At 33.4% G+C, this 13,499-nt stretch overlaps 1 protein-coding gene and 1 non-coding gene across 2 annotated transcripts; one reads left to right on the top strand and one right to left on the bottom strand.

The window, feature by feature from the left end:
- Nucleotides 1-665: 665 nt before the first annotated feature.
- On the bottom strand, nt 666-738 carry Trnam-cau. Its single transcript has one exon. It is a non-coding gene; the product is annotated as a tRNA-Met (tRNA).
- Nucleotides 739-6,165: 5,427 nt separating this feature from the next.
- Nucleotides 6,166-8,273, top strand: LOC125053178 (la-related protein 6). The gene has a single exon (XM_047654410.1). The coding sequence runs from the start codon at nt 6,255-6,257 to the stop codon at nt 7,467-7,469; it is 1,215 nt and encodes a 404-aa protein (XP_047510366.1). The 5' UTR covers nt 6,166-6,254; the 3' UTR covers nt 7,470-8,273.
- Nucleotides 8,274-13,499: the final 5,226 nt, after the last annotated feature.

The following is a 13,499-nucleotide window of genomic DNA, read 5'->3' as shown; positions in this document are numbered from 1 at the left end:
AATTTTATTTCATTTGTTTTATTAATAATTTTGGAAGCAAGTGTGTGTGTTTTCATTTTCGTACCAGCAAATATTAATTGCGCAGAAAATAAATATCATAGTTTAATATTAAGAGTGGCTTGCCAAAAGTTCTACGTATTAAAGTGTTTCTGATTTAGAATAATAATGATGCCTTAACAAAGATGCCGGCAAAACGTTGACCTTTATATCTTTAGCGCATATTGTATAGAAACCTACAGTTCAATTAATCATTCAGCACATATTTTTACCTTAACACATGTCGACCTAGAATACACGGAAGAGACCTTGGTACGGAGGAAACAGCGAGGGTGCAAAGGATAATGTCGCTAATAATTATCATTTTATTTTGTTTCCTTCACGTGGTACGGGGAAATTTCCCAATTCGATAATTCATTTGTTTTTAGAATCGAGGATGGTCAGATAGTGTTACTATTTAATTTTACCTTTATCAATTTCATCAATTATTATTAATTATTATTAACTATTATTAGTTATGTGGAACATTCCGAACTATTGATGTACATAAAAATGTAAAATATACAATTTGTATATATATATAGTAATAATATAAATATATAAGGTAAATATTAATAAATAAGGTATGCTCAATTTGTATAGTTTTTAAAAAAATATATAAAAAGATATGCCCCGGGTGAGGATCGAACTCACGACCTTAAGATTATGAGACTTACGCGCTGCCTACTGCGCCACCGAGGCTATTGCTAAACAGCGCAAAATTAAGAATAACATTTATTACAATTATAGTAATTGTAATTAGATGTTTTATAGACACCACAATATGTAAAGAAGTTAGTTTACGAGTTTTACATTTAATTTAGTAAATTATTGAAGTAATACTTCTTTTGGCGCGATGGAGAAAAATGATGAGAGTGAATTTTTACGATGCGCGCGCACACCGACACCTAAATTCTACATCGTTAAGATAGTTCTAGGTGGCATGAAAATCTATAATAACTATGTTCAAGTTGTATATTCTAGTATTTTTATATTTAGAACACGTGTTTCGTAACATTACAATTAAACAGTGTGAATAAATAAATATTATTTTGGTGTTTTTATTAAATCAATTTCATATACGACGGTGATGGATTATATATATTGAATATTAGTGATAAAACTGATTTGAATAAACTGTTTTGAGTGCATTTATAGATTTGAGGTTAATTGTCGGTATGTATAATTTTTAATTATTGCTTCTGTTGATTCCAACTATATTGTTCCAAAGAAGTATAACTTCTAACGCGTGTACATAAGTACACACACTTTTTTTTTTAAATCTTTTTTATAGGGCAGGAGGAAAATGTGCAGGTAAACTTTGAATAAAGTGATAACCGCCGCCACTGCATCGCTGTGGGCTAGAGGCTAGCGGGTGTGCTGCCGACCTTTCAGAGAATGGTAAGATCTTTTCTTGATGTCTCCTGAGTCGTATCGGTTCAGAAATACTACTTTACCTCAAAAAGTGACTTACAAAGCATTGAAAAAACTGTACATAATTTAAATTTTTTGTTGTTATGGTTTTATGTTTTGAAGTACACTTAGTTATAATACGTCTGATACCCTATATACACGAAACAATACACAAAGCAATATACGTACTTACGTCACCCTACAAAAGTTAGGATTAGAAACCCTACGATTATGTAACCTACTTATTTGACCCGAATTATATCCAATTGTTTTTCTGTCAACACCTAATTCGATACTCCAAATAAGCTAAATACGATTATAAAATTATTATATAACACTTATAGTTCGTTGCTAAGTAAGTAAGAGTTGATCATAAGATACAATAATTTATTAATGGTCTTTTTCGTCCATTAAATGCATTTTTATGAAGATACGATTTACCTAAAATTTCGTGGTGATCACTTGGGCGTTTAATATTTATTTTTTTAACATTTCATTGCAAAACTCAGTACATATTATAATAATAAATTAATATGGGCAACGACCTTATCGCTTTCGAACGATCCCTTCCAGGCAACCTTTTTAATATAATATTGAATAGGGTGAGCAAGTATGAAACAACATTTACCCAAGTTCACATTTCAAGGATCGTCATGCTCGCTTAAATGTCATTGCTTGTGGCGGCGTCCATGCGTCGGGTTGTCTCTCTCCCTAAAATATGGCGAGGGGGCCGATGGCTGGCCATGCGTCATGCTCGAGAAACAGGTGCTGATTGTGGTGACTGGTCGTACTTGAATTCGTGTATGTTACTTATTTCGACTATGTGTTTGCGTGTTGTTCCCACGAGAATGTAAGTGCGTGCTCCTATTTCACCATGCCTCCTGCTGATAGAACAGATAAATCGTGATATCAAAATTATTATGTTAGGAATACGATGTGGACAAAAACTGCTTGTAAAGTAGAGAGAAGAGTTATGTGATGTGATACCAATTAGAGAGAGATAAAAAGATTACCATAGAACCAATCAGAAGCTAAAAATGGTTATATAACGCGTTAAATTTTATATCACTATATTATAATGGGTAATAAGAAGTCTCTTACTCTATTAAAAAAATACTTATTGTCCCTTATTTCATGAGTTTGGACACAGCCAATCAAAACGTATTCATCCGAGAAATGCATTTTATCACAACCTTGAACTTTAAGATTGTTTTTTAATAAAACGTAGAAATCTAGGTCGTACTTTAGCAACGTTGAATTCACCTCCGAACCTCCTTGCAAAATATCTTCAGAGAAAACGGAACCAATCGTTGCCTTGTGTATAATAATTTCATTACAATGAAACGGAAGATGTCCTGTATTATTCACAGCTCAGAGCTGTAGAAAAATAGCAAATTTTTTTTTACAATAAAAGACGCACATAACAACATTATTTTAAACTACATGTGTGTGTAATTTCGGCCAGAATAACCTAAAGTGATTAATTTTTAAAATGTTTTAAATATGCATCTATAAATATATGTAAATGTAGAAAATACCTTGACAGCTATACAAATATTGTTTTAAATTTTCGAAATATTTTGTAGAGGGCTTAATTATTAAATAAGTTATAATAAGTGCATCCAAAGCGTTAAAAACCACAGCGAAATGGAAAATCAAGTGAAATAAAATGTGGCGATCGGCTGTATCGAAGTAATATGGATAACCCTCAGCAAATTTATGAAATTAAAATAGCTATTTCGAACACATGTTTTTCTTTATATGCGAATGTTTTAAACAATATTTCCTTTACTTTATTTCCTCAAAATCTTCAGTACTTTTGTTACAAATTAAAACTAATACTTGGATTCGTAACCGGAACGACATTACTTAATATCCCTTTTGATCTCGGTTAGTGAAAGGTTTGCTTTCGCACTCAGCTCTACAAACTACATTACACGTAAACAACCGAATTGAAACCAAAAGTATACAAAAATGTTTTTCTACTGTGGCTAACGTATTATTACACTTCGACAATTATTATTGTTTTAGTTTGTTACTCCAAACTCCATTAATTGTTAACAATTGAGCTTATTCCGGCTTTCACAATAAGAATAAAATAGGTTAGGAGCAGCAATTAAATTTTTATTATTTACATAAAAAAATGGCAACACTATCGATTTCCGCTGTTAAAAGGTCTGTTCCGTAATTCCTTTTGAATATTTCGCTCCGACCTTATAATTTCTTAACCATATATAACAAGTGTTTGTTATTGCAGTTTTATTTATATAAATCGTTTAAAAAGCAATAATTGTGGCGAATAAATGTAAATTAACTTATAATAACTTATTACTGATAACTGTTTTATCTCACTTCGATTTTTGCACTCCACCTTTTGCCATATCAAATTCGTTAGCCGAATTAATACAGATACATGGTTTGTTAGATATCTCAAATTGTTTCCGTTATCTTGAGATAGCCATAGAACAATTCTCAAGAAACCTAGCTCGAACCTAACTCACATATGTTTAGGCTTTACCAGTCGAAACAATAAGTATAAAATACCGCTAACTCTCAACTATCAGATAAAGATATCTTCGTCTCTATCTTCTCCTTAGATACTCCAATAAGTTTTGTCTAATAGTTTTCTTTTTTGTTGTCAGTTTGACGAACGTGTTAACGTGATGAAAATGTAATAAAATTTCTAAATGAATATCAGATGAATTTACAAAACTTCTCTTCACTGCTATTTAACGTTAGCCTATGGATAAAATATACTTTCAGTTACATATAAAGTTTAAGATAACATATGGTTTACATAGCAAAAATAGTTTTAGTTAGAAAATTCCAATCTATGGGAAAGTCAAACGCTGAGTCAACATGACGGTTCTATTCTATGTACCGTGCTATTATACTGTATCAAATATCAAATCCCGTACTAGAGTATCACAAGTTAGGCAATAATCCAATGAGTGTATTACGCAGGTTGTGTAACTGTGGGGTGACTGCTCGCTGTAATCTCATTTGCTCTGTGACGTCAAATGGCTTCTTGTTTTTTACCTATCTGATTATACAGACACGCCTAGGTGCTATTGTGATTGAAAACTAATATTAATCAGACGAAATTAATTTTTTTGCAAGATTTTAAATCTTTGCATCTGTTTGGTAGCGGTATCTATCTGGCCGTCTACTTTTTAACCTATTTTATACTTATAACACAAACTTTTTGGCTCTTTATTTTTTAGCTTTATTTATTGAATTTCTCTTTCAGTCAGAAATGGAAAGTGCAACACATTACGGGTAATTATAAATTTGTATGATTGCAGATCAATATTTACATTTACTTTTTTTGTACATGCCAACTTAATTCAATATTCTTTTTTCTTTTCAACCATTTTACTATGAAATAATTTAATTTACACACAAAACCCTTGTGTTAATTGTTAGACCTAGTTATTTGTAATTGCGTTATAGCAATGTAGGTTACCTTCTAATAGTACTTAAGTAGGTAGAAGAAGCCCTAGAAGTAACGTTATAGGTAAATTTACAGATTATACTGGTAAAATGCATGTGTAATGAACACGTGGGCTGGCAGATGCGATCAAGAATGCCATAAGTGCGTAGTATTCTATAAAAAAACCTATACAACCTCTGAAGGATAAGCTTCTTAAAAATAAGCAAGTAAATAGCGATTTTTCCTTACAACTTGGCATATATACATCAATGGTATTGGAATGCAATAATGCCCTAAAATTGTTATTCGAATAAAAATGTAACGAATAAATCAACTAAGAATTTTAATAAAATATGGTGGTATTACCTGACCTGGCTTAATCTACCACCGTGGTCAAGTATTTTAATAAGTTTTATTTTGTCTACTTTCCAACAAATAATATGATGTTCATATTACTATTTATGATAACTAAATGTGTCCTAAACATAACATATTTGCATCAGTCCTTTTTTACGTTCGGGCAATGAGGACCAACGTCGGTTGTAATTCTCCTTTATACGATCGCTATCTATAGTAAACAACGCTTTGAGTAAATACGAAGCAGATCTTTTTTATGACAGTCTTCATGTCTTCAGGCGTAAGATGCTGCAGCCACTGTTGATCCGTCACCAATAAACAATTGCAAACAAGAAATATATTAAATTTTAAAATTACATATTTCCATTTCTTAATCTTGTTTCTTTTCTTTTATTTTTATTGTATTATTTCCTTTCTGTTTTATCATTGTAATGTTTCCCTTTAAATGTTGTGCACACTTTTTATTGATGCACATGTATGTATCGTGTAGTGTGCCTTATGACGAGCACATATTTCCATGAGCAATACATTCTTGAATTATACTTATATGTAATTTATTTGGAGGAATGAAAATAAACTACTTTAATGGCCAATTAGCTAATTATAGCTCTTTGAAAGCGAACGATTTATGATATCGTTAAATTTTAGTATCGACTATGTAACATCTGCTCGTCTACACGAATATCATGCAATTTCTCTAAATAATTTAAAATAGCGTATGTATGAATGTTTACAAATGATCCAAGGTGCGTGAGACCTCGCATTACAATAAGCGCAAAACAAACTAGCACTGAGCGCAATCTAAATGGGCAACACATGTTAAGTAATTAAAACGCATGCGTCGCGAAGTCTGCAATGTCATCTCACTTCTGGTTTCTGAACGCCTTTTACTGTGCATCCCTCCGATATTATAAAAGATACTTTTACGCGCCGCGCGCCCGCAGTTCGATACGCGCCATCGAGTGAGTCGCACGCTCCTCTAATGCAATAGTGGTACTTCCACGCGCTAACAGAGATGGAGGGGATACCTCCTGGCCAGGGCATGCCTGAACCCGACGAAGGCATAACTTCCGACCGTCGTCCGTCCACCGACGAAAATGCTGATCTTTCAGACACGGCTTCCGAAGCCGGCTCCGGCGGCGGAAAAGATTCTGGCTGCGAAGTCGCTCCCGACACACAGGAACCGCCATACGCACCACCTGACGAGGAACTAGCCAACCGTATAGCCTCCCAAGTGGAGTTCTACTTCTCGGATGCTAATATTACTAAAGACGCCTTCCTGCTTAAGCACGTGCGAAGAAATAAGGAAGGATATGTCTCTCTAAAATTGATATCCAGTTTCAAACGAGTAAAACATCTTACAAAGGATTGGCGAGTGGTCGCAGAAGCCTTGAAGAAGTCTACAAAATTGGAAATTAATGAAGCGGGAACTAAATTACGTCGAATCGATCCTCTTCCCGCATACGATGAGACGACACCGTCAAGGACAGTAGTAGCTGTGAAGATGCCTATAGATCGCCCGTCAGTAGAAAATGTGTCAAGGTTATTTGCGGGCTGTGGTGAAATTGCTTTGGTTAGAGTTCTACGTCCTGGAAATCCAGTTCCTGCTGATGTTCGGCAGTTCCTAAATAAAAATCCCAGTCTTGTTAATTGTGTGTGTGCGTTGGTTGAGTTTACAGAATCTGAAGCAGCTCGAAGTGCACTAAAGCTTCAGACCTCTGAAGAAGATGGTATGAAAGTGTATGAGTTAAACGGAGTCCCACGGGAACCGAAAAGGAAAACTCCGATTCGCCGTGCAACACCGAGGCGTCATGAATGTGAATATTCATCTTGCTGTAGTGGATCAGAACCTGAATTTGACTACAGATATGTCGCACCATTCTACAGAAGGAATTCGAGTGGATTTTTCACGCCACGTTCTCCCGAAATTCAAACATGGGTGCCCCGTCGGCAATCGACTTGCAGTCATAGCTCAGATTCTGGAGTTTCTTTCTTCTGTGGTTCTCGCCGTGCTTCTCAAGCGAGTACCGGAAGTGCAAGTAGCGCTGAAGGCTGGTTGTCAAGAAGGCTCTCGGGTTGTTCGTTGACAGGAACAGAATGTGGTGGCAGGAGGTTATCCTGCACGCCTCGTTTTGAACCTCGAACTCCATTAGTTCCGGACGGCACAAGGGGCTTCCATGCGGCCTCCCGTCAGCGTAGAATCTCGGACCTTGCGTTATATTCGCGCTAGAAAGCGTCCGCCAACCGTGACACCTTTCTAATCACGATGGATAACTTACCTTTCACGTTATGCCTGCTAGGTTCAACAACGAGGAAGTGAAGTACGTGTGTTAATTGTAAGCTTATTATATCTCCTTTTTGTGAAGTTACCTAAATGTCGTTGATTCGGCGTATGTGATCGCTCATTTACTTAGAATAGTTGTTTAATTTATTACATTTAATATTTAATTTATTAGTATTTATTACCGCGTATTTATTGCGGCTTGGACGTGCGCTGTGGGCGAGTTTTCATCCATGTATGTCAGAGTTGTGAGCACAAAATTAAAATAAAACAAAGTCGACATCCAAGAGAATGTAGGCTCAAATCTGGAATGCAAGATACTGAAATGACAGAGCGTGGGGTTTCGTAAATACATCTGAATGCACCTGCATTTACATAATATGTCGTAAAGATGAAACGCTGCTCTCTGCCGTTCGCGTGCTTTATTGGTGGCCACAATGCGCGAACGCAAAACCGTCCATTGTAATATTAAGTCATAATCTTAAGTCAGTCGCGCCATCATACTTTCATTTGATTTGTAATGTTATGTTTTAAGTTTTGTTGTGATTTTATATGTAAAGTTATGTAACCGTAAGTGAAAGTTATAGCATTCGAAGCGATACGAACGCGTCGGCTGCAATACTTTCTCACTTACGCTTTTTTATTTATTATCTTTTGAGGAAGATTTTTTTGTGTAAATTGGCTTTTGGCACAATGTTTTCGGTGCTTTTTGCGTCTCCTCTGCTATTGTAAAATAAATAAGTTTTTTCGAGAGTGTTTTTTTTTTATTCAACCTTGATGATAGAAAGCTACTCCCGACCCTGGTTACCTTGACTGATGTGGTGACAGATAAGATTTGCATAACAGAATTAGGTTGTGAGAAGCAATAAATTGTGAAATTAGTTTGAGTATATTATATACCGTATTGATTAAAACAACCATGAAATCCAGAGTTTTACTCAAGGAAATAATTGTGTTTGTTTGTTTTCTAAAACAGTTTAATTTATACGTGCCATTGTGATACATTAGAAACTACGGTTGTAAGATTTCAAATAAGAACAAAAATTATGAAACTAGACGAGCGAATATAATAGTTATAAAAACTAATTATGTATTTAGTATGCAAGAAAAAATTGGTTAATTGTAGTGATATTATGAATTCATATTATTTATTATGTATTTGAGGTATTCAATTCAGATTTAAGTACAGATAGCGTGATTAGCTAACACGCTATAATATTAAGCAGTTACAATAATTAAGATTTCTAATTTCATTATTTATTGCCACCAAAGGTCGGTAGGTTTAAAATTTTATATACCGATTTAATTTAAGTTTAGCTTTTTGTTAATGTTAATTAATGTACTGATTTTATAAGATGTCCATGATCCTTACTTTTTAAGAACATCGCCCCCAGTATGATGTTTAAAATGAGCAAAGAATACAGTAAAATACGGTCTTTGTATAGAACAATCTACAACAACGCCAAGGTTCTGTTCTCTTCTGGAAAAGTCGACAGAAAACAGACGCTAAAATGTCCGTTCATGCTAGAGTTATGTCGTTTTAACATATTATGCATCGGTTTTGATACAGTGGCTTTATTACGTAAGTAGATATCTTTATGATTTGAATATTCAACATCGGAATGAATCGCATTACCACTACTACTTCTAATATATTAAAAAAGTAAGATTATTAAAACGTTTTGACTTTGCTTTGTATGTGAGCTTTTTTGCATCTGGTCAATGAACAAATTCTTATCTTCAAAAATGACAACCTTATCTAGCTAATTTATAGTCCATGCATACATTTTTTGATTAGACAAACATTCGTGAGAGATTTGACCTTGACATGATATGTTTGATTAAGTGCAGGTCATTAATGTGATTCAGGGTCTGTCACGAATTTACACTCGAATTTCGGCTATTATTACTGATTAGTAACTTATCATTTATGGACCGATGAATCTCTGCATTGGATGCATGCCAAAGGTTTAATTATCTAAACATAACTAAATACAATTGTGTATTAAATGTCAATCAGTTGTAACCTAAAGGTCTGAATTAAATTTAAAGAAAAATGAGCGAATTTTAACTTAACTTGAATACCTGTTTAAATAGATTTTTTTAATATTCATGTTAACAGTGGTTCTGGCCTCTGGTTATCTATATTTGAAAGCCTACAATATATTTTAATTGTGAGTGGACACCCGCGAAACCCTCTTCATAGACCAGTGCAGATAGCCTTTAAAATAAATAAAAAGTGAAAAAAATAATAGGATGAAACATATTGGAAAAGGAGGAGAATATTATAAAAATTAAAGGAAAAATAATTTACGGGCGATCTGAGGTCGGGAAGGGTTAGGGGGGGGGGGGGGGGGAGTTTTAGGGGTAAAAAACGGTTTATCACGATTTCCGGCAAAACTAAAAGTCCTATCGAAGAAAGTTAAATGGCAAAGTTGTAGGTAATAAAAAGATCTAAAACTTTTGTATCTACACATTTATCAAACACCCTAATTTTCAATCGAAAATTCACCCGTCAAAATATCAGCTTTTTTCAAAAAGTTGGTTTGCTTTCAGTTCGTTGAAATCTCTACTTTCCTATGGTAAAAAAAAATATATATTACCATAGTAAATCTTCTCAGAAAATGCAAAAAATTGTATGCAGTAACGCCCATACCCGTCCCCCCCCCTACCCCCCTACCGTTTTAACTCTTCCAGAGCTATTCTTGTATTTATTTGTTGCTCCAGGTCGCACCTGGCTGCTGCGATTATTTAATTATTACTCGCTGAATTTTTATCTATTGAGACACAGCATTTTAAACGTAACCTTCGTAAAAAATTTATTAGTAGAAAATAAAGGCGTTCATTCCTACGCAGGTAACCTACACAAATGAAATCGGACTGATCTCTGATTTAGTAATTATATCGTATTTTTATAACTGACACATTTTTCATTCACGGTTTCATTCATCGTAGCTTTATCTAATTCGCTATTTATGCGGTTAGATTAAAAATTAGTTATGTTAATTATGGATTGATAGCGCAGATTATAAATCGCGATGCTCTTGGTTTGTTTTAGGGTTATACTATATTCAGAAGATACTCTTCATTTCTAGAAAAGAAAATAATTTTTTTTCTTTCTATTGACATGTAAACACTATTTTACGTCTTAATGATTCCTACATAACACATTTATATTTAAACTATTTTTGCACAATAAGAATTTTTTCAATATCAGCATAAGACAGGTTAAAAAGATATTGTTTGAGATGTTTAGTAAATGTATTTAATGTGAGTTTTGCAATGTTAGTGATAATTTTGTTTTTAAGAAAGTGGTTAAAGATGAAAGGGCCTCGGAAGGAGAAAAAGCGTAGGGCGAAGAAAGTGCGATTTTTGGGTTGCTTATATATAGGTTTGCATTTTGTTTGACGTGGTGCGGCGGGTGTTTGTTTCCAAAAAGTCTGCATATTTCTACAAGCCATGTTTTCGCTAGTGAAAGTGATTCTGGAAGACTCCTTTTAAAATAGCAGAAAGGTTGTCTGATGTGAGTTCAGTCTGACGAGTTCTCGTAGCCATGTTGTTGAGGAGGATGTAAAAACAGCATTAGCACATGGCATATAAACACTAAACAGGTAAGGTTTCTCTTAGTTACCAATATTTTGAAATATTTTGTCAGTATTTTGCTAATCCTTACCGGAAAACTAAATAAAGCCGCAGACAGCCGCTCGTATTCTTATAAAACAAAATCGACTTTTTATTAAGGAAATTACACACTTAAAAAGATCTCCTTGAAAAGTTAAGTTTTTGTTACTTCAAATAATCTTAATGATGAATGGAATTTACCATTGGCGGACTTTGATCGTATTGTGATTATTTACATATCTATAATGTAATTTAGATGGTTTAACGGTAACGAGCTACGTGGAAATAACCGAAATCACAGAGCAAAAAATTTAACACTACAACATAACAAAGCATTTCATATAATATATATTTTTTTTCTTTGTTTATTGTTATTTTGTGTGTTTATGTGTGTGTGTTTTTGTTTGTAATAAATTATATGTCTATGTCTATATAATCAGTTCAGATTGATCAGTTCAAAAGGGCATTAAAGATACACATCAGAATGGGCCCATTAGACTAAAATTGGGCTAGCTGATGGCGACGTGTATCTCGTTCGTATATAATATTAAATTTATCATGTAAATAAAAAATAATTTTTGTAATGAGAAATAAAGTTCCTTAAACATTAATCCCACAACTATATGCACCGCACCGGTGATAATGCACCGCCCATATTGAGGCAATACATGCGAAGCTTTAAAATCATCAATAATTATTGAACATGATTTACTGGTTGCAAAACAAATAGTGCACTGTGCACACATATACATTATACATAAATCCCCATAACTACCCCAGAAGTGAACTGTCAGCAAAAGAATAAGCAACATTTACACTACATATATAAGTTAAGTATATTATTTACACTCAAAAACAGGGACATCGATGGGGTAGTAATCGGATAATAAAATGCTTTTATATAATTTTTGAATTACTATGGTATAATATAATTATTATTTTATCCATTTGAATAAATATATATTTAAATTCATTATGCAAATATTTTATTTTAATATAATGTTGTTACCTGTTTATTGTTTAATTAAATTAAAAAATAATTCGTTTCGGCAAGCATTGATGTCGTAAATTATACAATTCAACTTGTGAAATTTACCAATGTATTGATAAAAGGCCATATTTTTTAAGTTCAATAAATCTTATGTAATGTAACTATGATGTCAGGGTTAGGGGTCAGCCGAAAGGACAACAGGAAATGCACCGGAAGTCTTATTAATATCATCAATTAATAATGTCAGCTGAAATAATACAAAATAATTATAATTTTTCTATTAAGTAAATTCAAAATTACTTGGTTGAGTTAAATAATAATTACAATTCGAAAGTTACATTATTCAAATGGCTAAATGCAAGCGGAAGTCAGATCTAAAAACAGATAGCAAAATACGTTCAAAGATGCATATTTTCAGCCATTTTAGGTCGCAGAACCAGCGGAGTACATGAGGGTGAATACTCGTACTTTTAACTACCCCAGACACCAACTAAACGAAATATAACTATGGTATATCTTACTAAAGTAGTCAAATAATATAGTAAACTAGAAAACCAATCACACCAAGTATTGTATTAACTAGGAACGATAAAACAATTCATAATTAATATAAAGAAATATAAAGCATATAAAGAACATATGAGCGAGTAAAATGCCATGGAATAGTGAATGTTAGTACTGTACTAATATTACATTAGTGATATACATGTGAAGACCACATGATTTTATTTACTAAATATTATGTATTATCTAAGGCGAGAGGTCAGGGCCGGTTCACGGACGCCACGAGGTCACAATCTGCGAAGAGGAAGTTGTCATTGTTTACGTATTATGCTCGATGCATTTTAATTTAACTGGTACGTCCGTGATATAATTTAACCGCAAATGAATGAATCTTATTTAATTAGCAGCGAATTAATGTTTTTTTTTAATTAATATTTTTAACACAATTTTGTTATTTTATTGAAAGTTCCAACCAGTAACCAAACTACTCGTACGTTTGGCAAAGTGTGGCGTATATGAATACCATTTATGTTTCTTTAAGTTTGCTCTCTGAAGTAGTCTGTGATATTCCAGACGAACCTCCTTTTTCATTAAAAAAAAATAGGTTTAATTTTAATGTTTTACCTAAGGTGTCTTTCTTATCTTCAGAGAAAAAGAGAACATACATCGAGTTGAAGTCTATAAATAAACTTGACTTGGACTTTATAGAAAATTACTGATTATATTTGCCGATATGTATAAAATGAACGGGCACATCCTTGAAGAAAATTAAAGGCGTTCACCAAATATTATTTTTATGTACACGTAATTGATAGTAATAAAAATATGGTATGAACACCGCGTATAGTTTTTACGACCGCTTA

Source organism: Pieris napi, chromosome 10 (genome assembly GCF_905475465.1).
Source record: "Pieris napi chromosome 10, ilPieNapi1.2, whole genome shotgun sequence".
NCBI classification, from domain to species: Eukaryota; Metazoa; Arthropoda; class Insecta; order Lepidoptera; family Pieridae; genus Pieris; species Pieris napi.
The sequence above is the reverse complement of the archived record's forward strand: the minus strand, read 5'-3'. Positions and strand labels throughout refer to the sequence as shown.